Source organism: Blastomyces gilchristii (genome assembly GCF_000003855.2).
Source record: "Blastomyces gilchristii SLH14081 genomic scaffold supercont1.2, whole genome shotgun sequence".
In the NCBI taxonomy this organism is placed as follows: domain Eukaryota; kingdom Fungi; phylum Ascomycota; class Eurotiomycetes; order Onygenales; family Ajellomycetaceae; genus Blastomyces; species Blastomyces gilchristii.
The window spans coordinates 2,819,823-2,841,275 of record NW_003101681.1 but is presented as its reverse complement, the minus strand read 5'-3'; the positions used below and the strand labels follow the sequence as shown (position 1 = coordinate 2,841,275).

Genomic DNA, 21,453 nt, shown 5'->3' with positions numbered 1-21,453 from the left:
AGTCAATGATCTGACTTATATAATTCATACTGATAATAAGTCTGTTATAGAGCTATTTTCTTTTGAAGCAATTTCACACTGCTTGAAGTATATAGAGGTCTGTTTTCATATTCTTCAGAATCTTATCTGTAAAAATGAGATATCTATCTAACATGTTTCATCTGCTGAGAATGCAGTAGATGAGCTTACTAAACCACTTGAAATGATGAAATATACACATTGAAAGGAGAATATAAAGAAGATAGGGAAATAAAGAGATAAAAAATGATATATCTCATGACTAGTTTTTCATTACTACACATTTTCCAGTCATTTTTTGTACCTGTACTTGATTTGAAGGCGAATTTTGTATATAGCATCGTGTATAGTTACTCTGGTGAGTGGGGGTGTCAGGTCACGTGATCTGGCTTATTAATCCTTCCACCATATTACTTTCCACAAGCTAGCAACCTTTCAATCACACAAGCTTTACACCTTCCACATTAATAGATTAACCTTGAAAGGCTTTTTACTAGGGCTGAAGTGAAGGACAGACATGATATTTATATGCGGACTGAACAAAACACTTGCGAGAGGATCAATAAAATTTCTTATGTGATGATGCATTTGAACAAGAGTGAAGGCTGCTAGCAACATTCATCAACGGCGCGACGTTGACGTCGTAGCTGAGATTCACAGAACCCCTACCCTACAGTTAAAATAAACTCCGCAAACAAACACCCGGCCTTGTCGCCAGCCGGGCTAAAGGAGAAAGCCAAGGTCCCAATCAGCCCGCGGTGGGTGGGGCCGTCGGATACAATACATACATGCAAATTGATGCAATCGCTCTCTATCGGAGCCTAAATTATGTATTGTCGACTGGCAGGTTTAACCCCGGCATCATGGGGGCCTTTGTCGGAGACATCTACTCCGTAGGGAGGCAGTAGTAAAGCCACTGGTACAAAACACATGTTCAACATGAGACTGCAGAGCTGGATATAGTGAAACAGCAGACAAGAGATTTGAGATTATATGATCAATACAGATTAGAATCATGTACAGTTACTATAGTGAGTCAGAATGTCTTGGGGGTCCCGGGTTGATCGGCCCTTCTACCAGCAGTGCGCTGGTGAGCTCTTTTGCCCCAGTAGCCTACAGAATGTCATGATCTAGCTTGGTAATCCTTCTTCCACCATATAACTTCTTTCTTAGGTAGCAATCATCAATCAAGCAAACTTTACACTTCCACAAAATAAATACCTTCGCCTCACGCAGCCGGCTGCCTCTCGATAATCCAAGGCTGTTCGTCCCGTCGTCCCGCCCCCAACGGAATGGTTGGTATTGAGCCGCAGAGGTACGGTTTTTCAAATACTCTTTTGGTAGCGGCTTTGGGTGTTTTTAGAGGGAAGTTTTCGGTGACAGAGTTAGAGGACATATTTGGTATAGTTACTGCGTGGTCTAGGCAGCCGGTAGGATTGATTCATTTTTGGCCCATGTTTTATTATCACGCGGCAGAGTTGAGGGAGCTTCTACGCGATGTTGGAAACCAAAATAGGTTGAAGGAAAATAGGTTAAGATAAAAGGTACTGATGAAATCCTCATTCAGGTCTACATTTCACCCAGGTGCATGGGTGGCAGAAGATGTATATAGGGTGCCTTATACTGTGTCGCCGTCTCTAACACAGAAAAATGATAACAAGAGTCCTAGTGTAATGATAACAGTGACGTGAAAAACAAAACCAATACAAGCACCACGCGTAACCACAGAGTAGTTAGGAACGACCAACGTTTCCTAGGAGATTTGGAGAGAAAAACCGGCGCAAACGCATGAAAGAAATTGCACACATGTATTGAGAGAGGAGGAAAGATGAGTAGAACGAGTAGAAAGGGGAAAGCGAAAGCAAATCATACGGCACTTTACGCCTGTCGGCGAGGCCATCATCCAGCCATCTTGCCCAACCCAGCCCCAGCGACATTACGGAGACATGATACCATGCTGAGGTCGTGGTTTAGGTTTCTACAAGACAAACGCACTCTTGAGCTCGCTGTAGATGGCGTGGAGCTCATGATTAGCGGCCGTCTCGAGCCTGTCGAGAGTATCCTGGGCCTGCTCCTGGAACGACGCAACTTTGTACCCACCCTTGGCCACAATTGCGGAGTAGTTGGAAGAGCCACCCCCGTTCCAGGCAAGGACCTATCCAAATGTTTAGCAACAGTAACGACAATTTGTCTCATGCCAATAATTTTCAGATATAACTTACGTTCTCAGTATCCGCGGGAACTTGGGTCAGTACGCCCCAGGTGCCGATATCAATGAGGGTGGCCTTAAGTTTCTCCGGGGTAAGGGGAGCGACAGCAAAGGCGGACTCTTCAGCTGGCTGGAGAGAAAGGAAGTAGGCAAGGAGGCCGGCAACGTGAGGAGATGCCATGGAAGTACCGGAGATGGTATTGACGGCATATTTGCTGCCAATCCATGTAGAGAGGATGTTAAGACCAGGTGCGAAGATATCATTGCATGGTCCATAGTTGGAGAAGTAAGCACGCTCGTCAGCAAGAGTGGAGGCGCCGACAGTGACAGCCTTCTCAGCAGCAGCGGGGGAGTAGCTGCAGGAATCGGCATTATCATTGCCAGCAGCTACAGCAAAGTGGATGCCAGCATCAACGGCTGCATTAACCGCGAGATCGAGCGTCATAGACTTTCCGCCACCCAAACTCATGTTGGCGGCGCTACCCTTGAAGCCTTTCCGTCCTTTGCCTGACTTAGCGGCTTCCACTTGTCTCAAATGGCGGGTAGTGGCCCATTCAACGCCCTTAACGACATCAGACATCGTTCCAGAGCCGTTGGACTTCAGGACTTTGACAGCGTAGACATGGGCTTTTTTGGCGACGCCGAATTTCTTGCCTGCGACAGTTCCGGAGCAATGGGTCCCGTGGCCATTGCCATCAACATCCTCATCACCTATTGGGATAGTTTTCCCCCAGAATGCCCGTCCTTCGAAATCAACATGGTCGACATTGGTGCCAGTATCGATGACGTAGACGTCGACACCTTCACCTCCTGCAGCTGCATATAGGTACTTGTTAAATGTGCCGAAGCTCAAGCTGTCCCGGTGTGAAATTCTGGCCAGACCCCAGGGGGCATTGTGTTCTATTTTATGCTTCTCCATGGTATGGACTTCAGAGTCCTTCTCGATGAAATCGACCTAGGCAAATCCGAAACGGGGTTAGAGTCAGGAGCTCTGCCAAGACGCTGCACCTTAGCAGGGAGGGAGGAGTCACTTACATCTGGATGCTTGCGGACCTGCTCAATAACCTCCTCGTCGAAGGAACCCGAGTATCCTAGAAGCGAGCCAGCAATATCGTAGGTATGTTTCAGGCCGGAGAAAACGTCGTTCTTGAACGGAAACTGGTTACGTTTGTTGAGCTGTGATCTTTTGGCCAAAGCGGTCGTGTGGAGGTTTTGCACCCAGCTCTGATGGGCAGCTGCTGAAGCGCTGGTGACATGCTTCTTGAAAACAATGATGTATGAGTCCTCAACATGCTTGGAGTTCACTGATGACAGAACGGGGGCAGCATCTTGATGGATGGAATCAATCACCAGCGGCGAGGAGGCCGCCAGTAGCGGGAAGATCGATAAGGCGAGAAGGCCTTTCATGCTGACGAAAGAAGGACACTGGAAATGAGCGAAACAGAAGATAAAATCTACGAAGCAAAAGGAGAATGATACAACAGATGGAAGACGAGGAGAAGGCTGGGTGAGAGGAGGTTGGAGATGGCTGGGAGGGTGATACGGACGTTGGATGGGAGAGGAGAGAAGTCGTTGAGCTTGGGGCGGACAGGAGGAATGATGTATGGGGAAAGCTGCGTTAGTCAGCCGGTGGTGGCCCGGTAACGATACTGTAACGGAAATGCTGGATGTGACCGCCTGATACACCGCCTGGTTACAGTACACCGAGGTACAGTAACCTTGCGTCATTTTGGTTACGAGCTCGCAAATAATCACACACGTTTCATATAGCTAGCTAGCTATGTCAATCAGTCATATAAAAAAGATAACTTTTCTATAATCATATAAAATTAATATATCAGCTGCTTTCTGAGTTGACTACAGTTTGTAATATATTATTATCTTATTATCTCACTATTTGTAACTGTAGGCACCGGGGTCCGGAGCAGGCAAGACACCACTAGAAGGATGGGTTGCCGGGCGCGGCCAAGTTAGAGCCCGGACCCAGGACACTATTATATATATCTTACTTTATTTCTCTTATTTATTTCTCTGTTTATTTTTATTGTTCTTTTTATATTTATATAATTCTTTTTTTTTCGTTTTTTATATAGAAAGAGTTTTTATATGAGCTACTGCCACTGTATTATTCCCCCGCGGATCCACCGTATCCATCGTTTTAGCTGGCGCAGATTCAGTCTTATCGGCAACTGGGGTGCAAAGATCACATGATTAACGACAAGGTTGGAATTTAGCCCACTCGCTAGCTAAATTGGGAATTCTCATAAACGTTGTTCCGTTCCGAGGTTCGTTTTGCGACAAAGCGCTGCTTGAGCCGCAGACGGACGAGAAGTAGTAGCACACAGGACAGGGCTGACCGCATTACGCAGTAATATCCCGGACCTTCACCGGCGCAACAAGAGGACAGCTTTCTGTTTCTCATGAGCGCTTCGTATCGTTCTGTCCTACTTCTATTATTTAACATTTTAAATTCAACATCTAATGTTTGAAATACGTTGGCATCGAGTCATCTCACCTTGGAGAGGACTCGTTTTGACCACCGTGGATTTCGCATACATGACCTGAATGTTAAAGTCTTCATTATTCGGTAGCTAAATACTGTGGGTGTAACACCTTCTCAATGACCGAATTAAATCCTTCCTAGTCCTAATCTTGTTGGTAGTTTGCAAATAGGAAGTTAGGTTCCGCGTAGGAGCCATGAGTAGCTCCTCCTCCCGCTCCCGGCGTCCATCGTCCCCGCCTTCGCTTGCCTCAGAACGCCTGGTCACTGAATTGCGTCCTGTCATTGCGTCAATAACCGATGTTTGCAATCAGGAGGCTGAGTCTGTTCACAATGTCCTCCGTGCAACTGAAAATCTCTTCCGGTTGCGTCACACCTTTATCGATGATGAGAACACGAGGGGCGCAAAAGATATTTTCCGCCAGCTGCTGGGATTCCCAACTTTACTCCGACTACTACGGGAAATAGGGGATATATATGACCCTGCGGCTTTGTCGAGGGAGGAGAGGAAAGGCCTTCTAGGCCTAGCGAAAGATATCCATGGCGTCCTCGCTGAGAGCCTGAAAGACCATCCCGGAAACAAGAGATACTTCGTCAAAAAGCTAGATTCTGGTGGTGTTACCCTGTTGGAGAGTAGCCTGTCGCCATTATGCAGGAAACTTAGCCAGAATGCTGAAGATGCTACCGGCCCTGAAGCTACTGACATTGAGCAGTTTTATGGCGGACTCCTCGCTGCGGCTCTGGGACAAGAGATGTTCTCTGACTTTTTCACTGTGATCAGGAAAAAGGTTCAGCCGAACAATGACAGCTCAAACTCTTCAGTAGTACGAGAAGTTGTTGGTGAAATTCTAGGGCCATCGGAAACAATCGAAAATGGCGAGTTCGTGGGGCCCCTTTTAAAGCTCTGGCTGGCGCAGTCATCGGATTTTCCGAACTCAATCCAACTTCTGGCCTTTCCGGCGTGCTTGATTCATCTAGCAGAGCAGTCTCGACGCAATTTATTAGCACTCCATTCAACGGGCATGCTGAGCAGCCTTCTCCAAATTGTTACAGATTCAAAAAGGCTCGGGCCAGACCGGGACCTGTATCGCCAACTTGCTAGCATTCTTTGCTCTGAAGGCATAAATAGTTTGGAAGATGCCGCCCAGCTCTATCGAGCGGCTCATGACTCCCCTACTGTTTTAAAATTCCTTCTAGATGCCATCAAGTCGTCGAAGAATCCCGCGTGTATTCATTTTGACCTCTCAAGGCATGGCTACTCTTCCCTTGAGTTGCCGGCGTTGGGCAAACCATTTCCCCCCACTCATTCCGCTGGATATACCCTTGCCGTGTGGGCGCGCTTCGATAACTTTGACCCGGATGCCCACACCACAATATTTGGAGCTTTTGATCCTAGCCAAGCTTGTTTTGTACTTGCATATATTGAAAAGGATACTCGTAATTTTATCCTCCAGACTTCAATGAGGGGGGCGCGCCCGAGTGTTCGTTTCAAGTCAGTGATTTTTGCTCCTGGGAAATGGTACCATATATGCATTGTCCATAAAAGACCACGACCTATGTCATCGTCAAGGGCTACATTATTTGTCAACGGAGAGTTTGTAGAGCAGTTAAAGCCCGAGTACCCATCTCTTCCAGCTGTTTCTGTCCCTAACCGCGTGCCTCGAGTCCAGGCTTTCTTAGGTACTCCGGAGGACTTAGCAACCAGACTTGGCAAAGGGGTATCAACGTCCCGATGGTCCTTGGCATCTGCCATCTTATTCGACGAGGCATTTACGGACGACATTATAGCGGTTTTCTACCATTTGGGCCCACGATATCATGGGAATTTCCAGGATTGTTTAGGTTCATTCCAAACTTACAAGGCATCTGCTCAGTTGAATCTACGCAACGAGAGTCTCCATCCTGGTAAAGAAGACCAGTCGGATATTGTTGCCGTTATTCGCCAGAAAGCCAGTACCCTGATCCCGGAAAGCTCCGTCCTCCTGAATATATCACCAATGACAGTCCTCGATGATGATGATAGCAATAACATCGACGAATCCCAGTTGGTGAAGTCGTTGTCAAAGCAGGCCGCTAGAAATTTGAATCATCTCACCAAAGCTGGTGGAAATGCTGTCGCTGTCAATGGTGCCATTCCTGCAATAAATGATGCTTTGACACAAGCACGTGGTGTTGCTACTCTGACTGGAGATCCTGTTGTGACTGTACCACAGTCATTAGACGATGCTAGTTGGAGAATTGGCGGTTGTGCTGCACCACATCTCAGCTTGATTGAAGCAGCAACCACACCCGAAAGCATTTGTATTGCTGTGGAATCTTTGTTCGAAGCCGTTCAAGATAACTGGAGAAATAGTGAGGCGATGGAGCGTGAGAATGCCTACAGTGTACTTGCCATTCTCCTTCGTGAGAAGCTTGGCCTTTCATCCCACATTCAGAATGCCATTTCGAAGCCTACCGCTCTGTTTCCGGCCCCGGAACACCGCACCGGGTTAGCCATGGAGATTCTGCTCCTAATTCTAAAATTTGTTGGCTATGACTTCAAGGACCCGAAAGAGTCTGTAATTACTAACCCACTAGCGTATCGAGTCCTTCTTGTTGACTTGGACATCTGGAGGCTTGGAGATCTGCCTTTGCTTGAGATATACTACTCTCAATTTGTCACATTCTGCTCTGAGTGCCGGCATCACCGATTCAATACCAAGCGTCTTTCACGAATGCGTACGATACCCTATCATTCTGCTGCGTATTTTCGTATCTAAAATGCTGACATATATTTTTCTAGGTGTCGTCAAGAAGCTCCTGGATGCGATTAAAGGGGAGAGCTTCACGGCGGAATCTATCAAACTTTTTGTTCCTTCACTTAGTTCATTAGTAAAATCATGCATGTCGGCGGAAATTCTTCGGTCCCTAGCACTGTTCATCACCTACTCCATTCACAGTGTGAAGCGGCAGACAAACTTGCAGAAGAAAAAAGCCGCTCGGTTCGATTCTCGGTTTAGACAGCCCAGGTTGGCTTATTCCCTACATTCAGAAAAAACGTACCTCTCAAAAGCTCAAGTAGCAATCGAAGTCTTAAAAGCGTATACCAACATCGTTTGTAAAGAGAACGGCACGACGAATATTGCGAAATTTGCGAGAACTGTAACCAACAAGGTTAGTCCTTCGTTGACATGTAATGCGAAATTGCTAGCCACGTTACTGACATTCCACTTTCGTTAGTGGCTGCTATACTTAATCTTAGAAGACAATCCCGAAGTCGTGGTGCTGGCAACCACTATTCTTGCTAGATTACTAGTAACCCATGGCAGCAGCTATACGAGGAAGTTTGCAGACAAATCAGGTGGATTCGTCATTATGCGACGACGTCTGAGACGCTGGTGGCATATTCCTGCGCTGTGGCCGATTTGCTTCGCTATTTTGTTCGGGAAAGATGTTGCACAATTAGACCTGGACCGACCTTTCGACCACTTCGGATTTTTAGATTTATTTAATTCTAATGGGGAGTTGAAAGTTCTCTTCCCTGAGATTCTTCCCGTCGTTACAGGAATGCTCGAAGCCGGCCTCAAAGCGACAGTCCTAAGGAGCAGCGAACCATCCGCTCTCAAAGATACCGAACAACTCGGTAGAACCCGTGTAAATCGACGCTCCATGTCAAGCGCAACGCCGCCAGGTTGGTTCTCCAAGCCTTTGTTAATTCCCTTTCCCGATTACATTTCTCTGTACATCTAACTGGGCTTTTGTTTTTAGATGTTGCCGCGATAAATGCGTGTTCTGAGTCGAATATTGAACTGCTAAACACAGTCGTTGGCTTCCTCGCGGATATCCATGTCAAGTCTCAACACTTTCGTGACTTTGCTGTGACGTCCACCTATGTGCAAGAGCTCCTTTTCCTCCTGTTCCCTGTCGTAGTTGGCTCAGATGCAGTCAGCGCCGACGTAGAGCTTAATTCCCAGTCCGTCGGGCTGACTTTTGGAGCGCGCGATGTGGTTATTCGCCCGCTCTCAAATGCTCGCCCGGTTCTACGCACTACAACTGTGGATAATTCAGAACCCCATGATGGTGGAACTGGCCTAAGACGGCGTTCCTCCTTCGTTCTCGTGTCATCTGATAAGTCTCAGCATTCTCCATCTTTGGCTCGACTCCGCCAGGCCGTTGCTCCGAAATCCGAAAGTGTGAACCCCCCACCCGCTCATTCCATTGTACAAGGGGTTTTGGAAGTGGTTGCGGCGGTTATTATTGACCAAGTGCTCACAAGAAAGGACTTCTCCGAATTGGCCCTCCACTTGGCAACCCCTCCCGGGTTCATCGAACATCAGACATATTTCGAATCCTGGGTCCTTCGGAATGTACTCTCTGAACTCAAAAACACCATCTTGTTAAATCGAAAGCTTCTCTGGGAACCTCGGGTCTTAACAAACGTCTCTAAGTTGTTAACGCAGCTCGTGGAAACTCTTTACGAGGGCTGGTTTATAGAGGGCGCAACTTCTATCTTAGAGTTTGCAGGGCCGATCCTCGAATATTTACAGCAGCCCGAGGTTGCGAGTATGAAGAGTATTCGGCTATGTAGCCAAGCAATCTCTTCTATCCGCTCGGTGGTGTCGCGCACCATGTTGCTTCAGCTCTCTGAGGCAGAAGACTCTGACGTACTCGACTTTATCAAAAAACTAACATATTGGCAAACAATAATTCTGTCCACCGAAGATCCCCAGACAGAATATTTGCCTTTGATATGCTATCTCCTCTATTCTAAATTGGTCATGGATGACGAAGGTGTTCGGTTGGCTGCGGCGAACTTGTGGCGGTTGCTTTTGGTACAGAAGCCGTCTGAAATGTCAGCACTCCTGAACTACGCGAGTTCCCTCCTTCACAAACGCTTGTCTTCCGGTTTCCAAAAGCTTGTTGGTTTGGATGACGCTAGCTTCCTACGCTGGGTTGACGACCAACGCGATGATCTTGATTCATTTTTCTTCGGCGCTCTGTCCAAACACTGGGAAAACTTTGTCCGTGACGAAAACAATAGAACAGAGGAGCGTGCTCGAGTGAGACTTTCCAAGCGAAAGGATAAGTTAAAGCTGTGGAATCAAGTCGATACAGCCCAGGAGGAAGTTCTCCGGAAACATGAAACCACCTTTGACCACTGGACATCAAACATCTTCACCTCTGAACACCTTAAGCATCAACGATCGTTGCAAGATCAGCAGGACAATTTCTCTTTTTTATCTTCAGCTTTCGCCAAAATGTACCGTGACTTGAGGCGAGATAACGGGATTCTGGCAGGAACCAGTGAAACGAAATGGCGTCTTGACCAAACTGAAGGCAGGGATAGGATGAGACTGCGAATAACTCCGGACGACACAGCTGGAGCGCAAAACTACCAACCAAAGCGCAGAACGTCTCATGAGCCTCCTAATATTAAACTGGACAGACGAATTCGTGCTATTGGAAAGGACCTCCTGGGCGTTACACCTACTACAATGGCTACTGAGCCCTCCGAATCTGAAAATCAAGTTGAACCCCCAGCTGAGGTGCAGAACAGCGATCCTGATGACAGATCTGGCCTTGAAGAAAGCTTTGAAATGATTGAAGACCCTATGGATGGGCAGGATGACTATGAGGACAAGAATAGGAAGGTCATGAGAAGTCTTCATCGGGGAGATCAAGTTCAGCATGTTTGCAATGTCTCTAGAATTGTGGGGCTGGAAGCGTGTGAGGGACTTTTGATCCTCGGGAAAGATTCTGTCTATATTCTGGATAACTTCTTCCAACGGGCCGATGGCGAAGTCGTCAATGTTTGGCAAGCGTCTCCTGAAGAACGAGACCCCTATGTCCGCATGATTTCTGGCCGCGAATCTGATGATCGACGAGTGAATAACGGAGAACATGGAACGAGGAGCTGGAAATGGTCCCAGGTAATTAGTGTATCGAAACGGCGATTTTTATTCCGCGATGTTGCACTGGAAATATTTTTTGCCGACGGTCGAAGCTATTTGCTCACAATGGTCTCCCGCACACTTCGGGATGAGTTATCCTCACTTCTCTCGTCTTGCGCCCCTCAAATAAGCGGATCCGGAAACGCCTCGCAGAGCGAAGAAATGTGGAGATTCGAAGCTTTGCGCAATCAGGAGGAGAATCCTCAGTTCTTCAGGGCGAAAATTGCTAACGTGTTTAACCAAAATCCTACCAACCCAGCTACTCGAAAATGGATCAAGGGTGAAATGTCTAATTTTCATTACCTGATGTTTGTTAATACGATGGCCGGACGGACGTTCAATGACCTGACACAATACCCCGTATTCCCATGGGTGCTTGCCGATTATACAAGCGATGAGCTAGATCTGGCAAACCCTAAGACTTTCCGTGATTTGTCAAAACCGATGGGATGCCAAACTCCAGATCGGGAAGCAGAATATAGAAGCCGATACCAATCCTTTGCCGAGATGGGCGACCATAATGCACCTCCGTTTCATTATGGGACACACTATTCTTCAGCTATGATTGTGACCTCATACCTCATCCGCCTTCAGCCATTTGTCAAGTCATACCTTCTGTTGCAAGGAGGAACATTTGACCATGCTGATCGATTATTTTATTCAATCCCCAAGGCATGGGAATCCGCATCCAAAACTACCATGACGGATGTGAGGGAATTGATCCCCGAATTTTTCTATCTGCCCGAATTCCTGGTAAATACGAACAAATATGATTTTGGGCTCAGACAAAACGTGTCTCAATCGATAGATAATGTCGAGTTACCTCCTTGGGCTAAAGGAGATCCAAAAATATTTATTGCCAAACATCGGGAAGCCCTCGAGAGCCCGTACGTCTCGAAAAACCTCCCTCAATGGATTGATCTAGTATTCGGCAATAAGCAGAAAGGAGAAGCAGCTTTGGAGGCAGTGAATGTGTTTCACCATCTGTCCTATCAAGGTGCTAAAGATCTGGACACCATCGACGATCCCGTCGAGCGCTTAGCTACGATAGGCATTATCCATAATTTTGGACAGACTCCACACCAGGCATTCCAAAAACCCCACCCACAGAGAGAAGAGGTAGCCCAGAAGCAGAAACGGTTGGATACGGCGGCAGAGTCCCTAACTCGCTTACCTATGACATTGCTCGGTAAGCCGATGAAGCGTCTAAAACAATGTTACAATGCGACTAACAAATTTTTTAGATAGCCAAGAACGAGTATCATCGCTATTATTCTCATGGAAACAAGATCGACTACTCTGTTCGGCCGCGTTCAGACTCAATATTCCGCCGAATTATGACAAGTACATTGAGTGGGGTTTCTCTGATGGCAGTGTTAGATTCTATGCCGCTGATAGTAGGAAGGTATGTATACGTATTTGGGAATGTTGTCCCGTTGGCGCATTGCTGGGGGCTAATTTGGCTATTTGTTTCAAGTTGATCGGCCATTTCGAGCACCTCCATATAGGTCAACTGTCTGGTGCCTTATTTGCAGATTCTCAGACCCTAATCACCTCCGGGACGGATTGTACAGTCTCGGTGTGGTCGTTTACATCGACATCCAAGTCGGCAGATCTTCATCCGAAAGCTACACTATTTGGACACCGGTCGTTGGTCACGACTCTTGCGGTTTCAAGATCCTTCAGCACAGTCCTGTCCGCCTCCAAGGATGGAAAAATAATGCTATGGGATCTAAATCGCCTAGAATTTGTCCGATCGTTACCGAATCAAGGACCTGTCGATGTAAGTTTTCTGTATATAGCCAAATCTACACATCCCTTTTTTTTCGAGTTTTTTTTTTTTTTTTTTGAGTTATTTTTTATTAATCCGATCACGCGGACGCGAAATAGTGTGCACGCATCAACGATGCCACCGGGAATATACTCGTCTGCCATGGAAATCGTATCAGCCTCTATACACTAAACGGAGCATTGCTTCTTGATCAAGCGGTGTGCGAACAGGCTGATGATTGCATATTGTCCTGTGCTTTCTACGAAGGGGTCAGTAACGAATGGCTAGCACGGGAGCTATTATTTACAGGTCACAAGCGCGGAGTCGTTAATGTAAGTTTTCTTTCTTTCTTTCTAAAAAAACTTTTTGTGTGTGGTATCCGTAAAAGGCTAACCACCCTGATAGATCTGGAGTAAAACAATCCGGAATGGCCGATTCGAACTCGATCTAATCCGCCAGTTACACCATGTGGACAACACCCGCGGAGACGGGGCCAGAAATGCTTCTGCGGGTATTAGCTGTATTTTACCGTTGGCGCAGTCTGTTTATACCGGTGACGAGGCTGGACGAGTTGTAAGTTCCCCCTTTGTCTTTCCCCATTCCACCGCTTTCTTGGTTCCGTTGTTCTATGTATTTGGCTCGGGGTGCAATTTATTAATTTGTCATTTTTTCTTGCTCCCTTCAAATAGTATGAATGGGACTGTGTGCAGCGCCATTAAATATGGATATTTATATCTAGATCGCTTTGGTCCAAGATCCACTAGATGGACCTACCTACCCGCCCCTGACATGTGGATCGAGCAGGATTATGATTTCATGACGGGAACGCTTTTTTTCTTATATGTATATAACGGTTCGACCAAAGATGCGATGCTATATTATGTATGCCACGACACGCCATGCTATGTATGTATGCCCGATTTCTCCGTCTTTTGCGTTACTTTTCTTTTTATCATTCTGCTTTTTGGCTTTTCTTCCTCTCTCGAGCTGTTGCGCGTCGGGTAAAAAATATTTTGTAGATAAAAAAGAAACCTCGTTGGCAGGCCACGAATGGATGAATATACTGTACGGTACTGTACATATCTATATACAGCTCCGGTTGCCGGAAGCAATATGCTAAACAACAGCCGGGTTGTTGTCCTTCCTGCGCTCCGCCGCGCTCCACCGCGCTCCACCGTATCTGTGCAGTGCAGTGCAGAAAATGACGAGCGCCGAGCGGTGTTTTGTTCACCACTTGCTCTCAAAGCCGGCTTGCTTTAGTGCTTTGGTACTATCTGTACCGCTACATCAAGATCTGAGTTTAATGCAACGGGGATCCATTTTTCTTCCTGTGCAATGATGTAACAAAACCGGGGCCAAAGGGAAAAATTCTTGCTGGAAGAACACCACCTGTGACTAGTTAACAAAAACTATATATTCTGCTGAAGATGGTGCAGAAGCAGCAGCGTCTTGGATGCAGTGCCGGTCATGATTTGTCATTGTATATAAGCTCTCGTTGACTGAAGTTACTCAGGGCTGAAGACTGCCCTTCTATTTTTGCCTTTTTATTTTGTTTTTGAGTTCTCTTAATGTGAACATTGAAGCCACACAGTCCCGTACCGTCCTGGTCGGAGCACAGTAGCCCGGGATAGCGCCCAAAAGCGCGAAATCAGTATCTAGATGGACCCGAGCTTTGCCACTGGCATTGTAGGTGAGGTGGGCATGATTGATGATACACAAGAGATCGAAGAGAAACTCCCTGTTAACATGTACATATACGAGTATCAATTGCAGAATATTAATATGTATGTATTATTATTATGCCAGTTGATTAGTCAACGCTGAGGCAGGTTTTAGTTTTTCAGTGGCGTCTGAGCAGTCGTGTATCTGATACCTATTCTCCCCGCCAAGCACCGCAGCAGCCACAGGTCGCAGGTACCCCCCCCCCTTCCATTATTCTTGCCCCACCATTTTCCAGTCCATCCATTGTATTTATTATCTTTCTTCTCTTCTTTGCTCCCTCATATACAACAATCTCACAACGTACAATCTACTCTTTCTTGCTTCTTTTAACTGGCTTTGAAGATCAGCTAGAATATCCTCTCAACTGCGCACCCTCGCCGCTTTCGTAGATTCTACTACTACACTAAGTTACTGCGCACAATCCTTTATCCGTCATGTCGTCCGCTCTCGATCAATTAAAAGCCACTGGCACTGTAAGTGACCCCTTGCCGCTCCAGTTTTGTCTCATAGGAGGAATGGATGAGAGAATGAGAAGAACTTAGGAACTGACTCTGTCTTCGACACATTGCCCGTGTTAGACCGTGGTCTGCGATTCTGGTATGCCATCCCTCGCTCGAATATCAATTCCCGGCAAACCCCCTAGCTCTTAAAGCTATGGAATTTCTAGCTAACATAGAACCCTTTGAATTTTTTAGGGGACTTTGCAAGTATGTCTTACCGTTCTATGTCTCGTTTACGTCTTCTACATTTGCACTATACGGACTGTTCTCTGACAAATTCGCAACAGCCATCGGTAAATATAAGCCGCAAGATGCCACCACCAACCCTTCATTGATCCTCGCCGCTTCGAAGAAACCAGAATATGCCAAGTTGATCGACTCCGCAGTTGCCTACGGAAAGGAAAATGTGCGCAACCATCATATAATAGATATAATAGACCTAGTTCTGATGTTGTGGTTTCTCTGCATGTATATATATATATATATATCTGGAGCTTCTCCAAAGCTGACCTGGGTGGCAAAAACAAAACTATAGGGCAAGACACTCGATGAGAAGGTCGATGCTACTCTCGACCGTCTTTTGGTCGAGTTTGGCAAAGAGATCCTGCAGATCATCCCCGGCAAAGTTTCAACTGAAGTCGATGCCCGCTTCTCCTTCGATACCAAAGCCTCCGTCAATAAGGCTCTTAACATCATCGAGGTATGTTTCGATGCCAATCCGTTGTTGTAAGAAGCTAGATCGCGAAAGAGGAGAAAAAGAGAAAGAAAGAAAAAAACTAACTCAACCGCCCTTTTGCAATAGCTTTACAAATCCGTTGGCATCCCTAAGGAGCGCGTGTTGATCAAAATCGCTTCGACATGGGAGGGCATCCAGGCTGCTCACATTCTTCAGTCACAGCACGGCATCAACTGCAACCTGACATTAATGTTCTCGCTTGTCCAGGCCATTGCTGCAGCTGAAGCTGGCGCATATCTCATCTCCCCCTTCGTCGGCCGCATCCTCGACTGGTTCAAAGCAGCCATGAAGAAGGACTTCACCCCCGAGGAAGACCCTGGCGTTAAGAGCGTGCAGAGCATCTTCAACTACTACAAGAAGCACGGCTACAAGACCATTGTCATGGGCGCCTCCTTCCGGAATATCGGCGAAATCACTGAATTGGCCGGATGCGACTACCTGACCATCTCGGTACGTTTTATATATATCCCCCCACCCCCCCCACCCCCCTTTTTTCCCCTTAGGAGTAAGTTGGGCCTAAACTAACACATTTCCCCAACGCAGCCCAACCTCCTCGAAGAACTCTACAACTCCACCGCTGCCGTCCCCAAGAAGCTGGACTCCGCCACCGCTGCTACCCTCGATATCCCCAAGCGCGAATACCTGAACGACGAGGCGCTCTTCCGCTTCGACTTCAACGAGGACCAAATGGCCGTCGAGAAGCTGCGGGAGGGTATCTCCAAGTTCGCTGCTGACGCAGTTACCCTCAAGAACATCCTCAAAGAGAAGATTGGCTCGTAGATCTGAGCTTTTGACTCCCTCCTGTTTTCTTTTCTTTCTCTCTCCTTTCTTTTCTCATATATCAAGGCAAAATTGATACCTGCAAAATGACAAAAAAGAAAAGAAAAAACGTTTCTTCTCCCTTTATGAATGAACTCTTTAGGTTATTTTTTGTATTCCTTTTATTTTACATCCATGAGATAAGAATGGCATATCTTAGTCCGTGGTGTGGGCTCGAATTCTAAAAGCCTCTTCTTCTTTTCTACAGCTAAATAATACGTATGAAGTGGAAAATATCTCCGTGCCCCTAGGTCTCGGTAGGGATTTTCCCTTAAAAACAAGCCCCCATCTGTAGGTAATATACGAGTGGAAATAGATTCGTTACAAGAAGTATTTACGCATTAGGCTTGCCCATACATATTAGTTACAGTACATTAAAGTTGGAGGATAGATATGGGTTGCGGAGGGAGCAGCGGAGAGGAACTTGGAAGAGTGGGAAAGGGGGGTGTATTGTGCATGTATGTATTAGATACGCAGTAGGTGGGGTGTGGATGTCGTCATTGTCAGCTCATTCGCACCGTCTTGGGGATAATAAGGATAGATAATAATTTGCAAAAGTGTTGGTGTTATAAATCTCTTCTCTAACCTCTAGCTAGTAAACTGTCCGCGTAGCCACCCATCTCTTCCCCCCCATTCCGCAAACCGGCTTTGCAGTGATCCCCAGGTGTAACCCGGAATTTCACATACGGTAACCACAAAAAGATATAGCAGTGCTCCCCTGAATAGGAAGGAAATTGTGAAGAACAGAAAAAGCACAAGCAAAAGAAAAAAAGACATTATCAATCGCTCAAACATAGAAAAAATAGAAAAAACCCTTGACTCAACAAAGTATGAAAAAATATCATATCAAACCAGGAAATCACCCAATCACGACACACCCTCACCCCGCCCACCGTGACCCCGTCAGTACCTAGTGTTTAATTCTCGCAAAGCGAAAACTCCCTATGCCTAAAATGCCTATCCTGCTCCGTAACCCTCGCCGTCCTCTCCGCCATCAACTCCACTCTCAACCGCTTCGCTTCCTCCATGCTAAACGGGAAATCCGCCTTGTTGCCACTGCCTAAAATCATATCCACCAACTCCTTGGGCAACTTCTTCAGCGCCCCCGTTGACTCGATGTGCTCCGTCCACCAGTCACGGCGCTGTGGGGGCACGTTTGCCGTCGAGATTATGCGGATATGTGGGTCGACGAGGAAGAGGGTTAGGACCTTGCGGTGGCCTGGCTTGGACTTATCGGCTAGCTCGAAGGGTTCGAGGCGGTGCTGGAGGGTATTGGGGAACGTGAGGAGGCGGCCCTGGGAGCACTCGACGCTACCGGGGATTTGGGTTGCGGAGGATAGGGTGTGTTTGCCGAAGATTTCGGGGAGGAAGTCTGGGTCTTCGCCGCGGCTATTTTTGATTTTTTGGTTTGTGGCGCATTGTTGGCGGAAGGCTATGTGGCCGTTGGTAATGTTGTGATTGTCGTAGTGGTAGAGCGCTGTTGCGCATATGTGTTCATTCTGGCGGTTTGTTAGAAAATGGAGCTGTTCGTTTTAAATATGCAGGATGCACTGAGTTGGGAGTACGCTTTGTTACTTACAAGTTGGCCTTCGACATGCCAGACACCGCCGTTATATTTGGGTTTTTCAGGGGTTAGGTGGATATTTGCAAGTTTCACAATCACTTGAAAGCCAGACTTGCGGTATTGTTTCTTTAAGTCCACGGAACCTGGTGACAGCGACGGCGTCATCGTAGGTTCGAACTTTCTAGGCTCTGGTAATACATATCCAGATTTGGTCACTGAACGTTTCTGTTTTCTAGATCCATTTTCTCCTTCTCGGGGCGGAGAAAGCGAACTTTCCCGAACGCATATATCGTAGTTAATACGTCGAGTATATTCCGCACTTAGAGAAGATAGGGTTCTATTCCAAAGGGGAATTGCGCGGGATATCACCTTCTCGATGGTTTCGTATAGATCTCGATGTTTGTGGGGATGGAGGTTGTTGATATAGCTTGTTATCCGACATGGCGGAGCAAGAGACGCCGCAGCAACTTTTGAAGGGTCCTTCGGATCTAGAGGTAGGTAAGAGCCCTTCTTGTCAAGGAACTCGACATTGCAAGGTAGCCATTGGAATTTTTGGCTGTATATCTTGTCTTTCCAAAAATTACCCGCCCAACCGGAGTGGTTATCTAGCTTTTCATCAAACACGGTGTATTTGTCTCGCGGCACTGGAAGTGTTTCTCCAAGGCCGCAGCTGGCGATGCAGTCGCCCAACCCTAAGAGCTTCTCGCCAAGGATACGCGTTCGGCCATAGACAAGGGGAAAGAGCGATGGGTTCACTAAATTCAGAATCTGTTCATTCGTGGAAGGGTGGTAATCTTTGAGGTTCTCAGGCACATCTTCTAGTTTCGAAACCCCATTTCTCAACTCCTGGTCGATTGATCCCGGAACAGCAGTGTCTGATTTGACTACTCCGCCGTTAAATACGTCCACAAGCCCATATTCATGATAAATCCTTGTTTTGTAGCGGAGCTCATCGATAACCCATTTTGCCATAGATTCCGAGAAACCATAGTTTCCCGTTAACATTTCCTTCCGCCACTTCTCCACGATGGTATCATCAGAAACCTATTGTAAAGATTAGTAAATGATATGATTGTGGTGGATAGGCACTTGCTACCTATGGTGAGGTTGTCGTAGAATGGATTGTAGGGTTTTTGGGGGGGGGGGAGAGAGAGAATGGGGGGGCCAGAAGTGATATAATGAATAACCAGACACGGAAGTAGGGCAATGCCCGCATACTTAAGGGATATATAGGTCCAACCTTCACATTCCAGTTAGGTTTATCCGTGATTTCGTTCATGATCTGGACCATCGTGTTTCTCGAGTCGTCAGGGCTGGGTATCTGCCAAATCAATACCTAGTAACCGCAAACCGGGAACCATGAGATTACCTCAAATTATCATCGAGCGCATCTTGATAGTTCAAAGCGTTTGGGAAACGGCCTCTCTGTATGCCCTGAATGTGAAGGATATGAAGCCTAGGCGTCCGTCCGTCTATGCTAGCACGCGGGGTTGTGAGTGGGGTGCTCGTCGGGGTAGGCTCCCAATTCAGCGGGAGCGTGAAGCCTGGAAGGCGAAAATGAACATTGTCTGGCAGGTCTTCCTCCCAGTCTGAAAGCTGAGAAGAACCTGTATCACTCATTTTAAAGGCAAAGGTATCAAAGAATATGTTGACAAGAGAGTAATACTCTAGGTTCAGGGTAGCTCTTTAGGGTGATGAACCACGGGGAACAATAGATGGAGTCAAATCGTGCCTTGATAAGCGTCAAAATAAAGTGGCTAGCGAACTCTGATTAAATAAGAGGTAGGGTTGCAAAATTCTTTGCTGGGGTTCATGCGTGGGTAATTGGCGGCTGGGTTGGCCTCAGCCGTTGCATCAGTTTCCAAATTTCGCCTATCCAGCGCGACTGCGAGGTCATGGATCGGGAATCAGCCAATCGTGAACGCCACTAACCCCGCTGAGAACAAAAGGAAGGAATATCCTATTGTTCTTTTTCTGCAAAATGCGGTCATCAACGGCCAGTAAAACTGCCTGCTTGACTGTGTTTAGCTCTGCAGGGCGCCAAATGGATCCTGAGAGCACTCGTGGGTTCTATATTGGATGTTGATAATTATTGTTTCAAATTCCCCCAAAATGCTGCGAGAATATCTCGCTCAGATGGCTGGAAATCTCGTGGGGCTGGTATTGCGCTAGTTTTGTCACTTTTGTCCTCCAGCTAGGGAGGTGGATTGTTCGTTCTGTTTCATGTTAGACCATCATTTTGTCTATTAATAATTGTAACTTTTTAACATAGTTTCAATTTTTTTTTTTTTTTTTTTTTTTTTTTTTTTTTTTGGGCTTGAAGCGGGAGAACTTGGACGTCTCAAAGCATGATTCGCTCCTGTTACACGCCCATTCTTGGCCTGTTGGTATCAACAAAAAAAGAAACTAGCGTAACGCGGAGATTTGGCACGACTTGCCCAAGCTAGCGGCAACAACGTGGAATGGCTCGATGGTCGTCCCTAGTAAAGAAAGAGCCGCACCATTTATCGTTGATTTTAAACGCTGAGTCCATGTCCTCAGTCGAAGTTTATCAGATCTGGCGTGTGGTAAATCCGTCGACACCATTGAAATTCAGGTATCAACTAGTGGTGGGGTGTGCAGATCACAAAGGCACTGGATGAATTTCCCTTTCACTTCCACTTGGAGTTTCGATATTTTGAATCTCTCAAACTCATGGTACGCTGAGTTGACCTGCCCTCCGCAGGGTGGGGGATGACAAAAGTGCCTAGCCGTTGAGAAAGGTCCCATGGGCACAAGTGGGAGAGCTTGAATGGACGGGAAAATTCTCGGCTCGCCAGATGTAGGTTTTGAAGAAGGAAGAAAACACAGCAGGCTTCATAGTCAAGGCTGGACAAGACAATATGTGATCCTGGTTTGACGATAACAATTAACAATCCGGTTCTTTGCTCCGTCAGAACCGGGATTTTCCGTCCATGATGTCCAACAAGCTCAGCAAGATCTCTCTGTCAACATGAAAGACATACTTAGCAACATGGCTACATGTATTCCCGCTTGCTGAATCTTTGCAAATCTCAGCCCTGATTGATACGGAGGATCCGTCTGTCGTCTCGACAGTATTGCCTTCCGTCACCTGAGGCCTAGGCAGCGCCTACGTTACAGCAGCAACCACCTGTGGAGCAGGAGCAATGAGCATAATCCTTTGCTTCTTCACGGAAGCATAATCCTTTGCTTCTTCACGGAAGCATAATCCTTTGCTTCTTCACGGAAGCATAATCCGGGGAGTTTGACTCGGGTGGGAGACTTTATATGGAGCACCCCTCCAGATAAGAGAAGATCATCTTTTGGAACAGGTAGTAACTACTCTGTACAGAGAGATATAGATATCTACTTCATGAGTATTCTGTATGTAGCGAATGAGAGCGGGCGAGTGACACTGCTGCAGTCTTATCTCGAGTTTGAAATGAACATATATAGCCAGCATAGCGGAGACTAATCGAGAAGATGTAAAGTTGTAAAGATGTACGTTTAGATATAGATGTATGTCTCCTTGTCCTTTTAAAAAGAAGTCGTTGTCTTTTACCTTCCCTCTATTGATACCCGGAAGAGGAAAGGCCTGAAGCTCGGACCGGTGTTGTGGTCACGTGAGATGACGTCACGGACCCTCGGCCCGTCGATGGCGGGGTGGGTTAGTCAGCATGCCCC

The 21,453-nt window shown here is 46.8% G+C and overlaps 4 protein-coding genes across 5 annotated transcripts; 2 read left to right on the top strand and 2 right to left on the bottom strand.

The window, feature by feature from the left end:
* Nucleotides 1–765: 765 nt before the first annotated feature.
* On the bottom strand, nt 766–3,887 carry BDBG_01242 (cerevisin). The gene is made up of 3 exons (XM_002628288.2): nt 3,263–3,887; nt 2,241–3,182; nt 766–2,173 (listed from the first exon to the last, which is right to left on the bottom strand). The coding sequence occupies exons 1-3, from the start codon at nt 3,632–3,634 to the stop codon at nt 1,997–1,999; spliced, it is 1,491 nt and encodes a 496-aa protein (XP_002628334.1). The 5' UTR covers nt 3,635–3,887; the 3' UTR covers nt 766–1,996.
* A 1,037-nt stretch (nt 3,888–4,924) lies between these two features.
* Nucleotides 4,925–13,147, top strand: BDBG_01241 (beige/BEACH domain-containing protein; the record flags this gene model as incomplete). The annotated part of the gene is made up of 9 exons (XM_002628287.1): nt 4,925–7,445; nt 7,510–7,880; nt 7,947–8,397; nt 8,475–11,846; nt 11,902–12,062; nt 12,135–12,440; nt 12,548–12,760; nt 12,834–13,001; nt 13,118–13,147. 9 exons carry the CDS (start codon nt 4,925–4,927, stop codon nt 13,145–13,147), a joined length of 7,593 nt encoding a protein of 2,530 aa, XP_002628333.1.
* Nucleotides 13,148–14,584: 1,437 nt separating this feature from the next.
* BDBG_01240 (transaldolase) lies at nt 14,585–16,166 on the top strand (the record flags this gene model as incomplete). The annotated part of the gene is made up of 7 exons (XM_002628286.2): nt 14,585–14,623; nt 14,729–14,747; nt 14,846–14,857; nt 14,938–15,056; nt 15,186–15,350; nt 15,453–15,836; nt 15,930–16,166. 7 exons carry the CDS (start codon nt 14,585–14,587, stop codon nt 16,164–16,166), a joined length of 975 nt encoding a protein of 324 aa, XP_002628332.1.
* A 479-nt stretch (nt 16,167–16,645) lies between these two features.
* On the bottom strand, nt 16,646–20,199 carry BDBG_01239. Of its 2 annotated transcripts, XM_031720256.1 has the most exons (4): nt 19,139–20,199; nt 19,010–19,090; nt 17,785–18,813; nt 16,646–17,704 (listed from the first exon to the last, which is right to left on the bottom strand). In XM_031720256.1, the coding sequence occupies exons 2-4, from the start codon at nt 19,058–19,060 to the stop codon at nt 17,123–17,125; spliced, it is 1,662 nt and encodes a 553-aa protein (XP_031576350.1). In that variant the 5' UTR covers nt 19,061–19,090; nt 19,139–20,199; the 3' UTR covers nt 16,646–17,122. The 2 variants fall into 2 exon arrangements, with proteins under 2 accessions (XP_031576350.1, XP_031576351.1); XM_031720257.1 differs by having other exon boundaries at nt 17,785–20,199.
* Nucleotides 20,200–21,453: the final 1,254 nt, after the last annotated feature.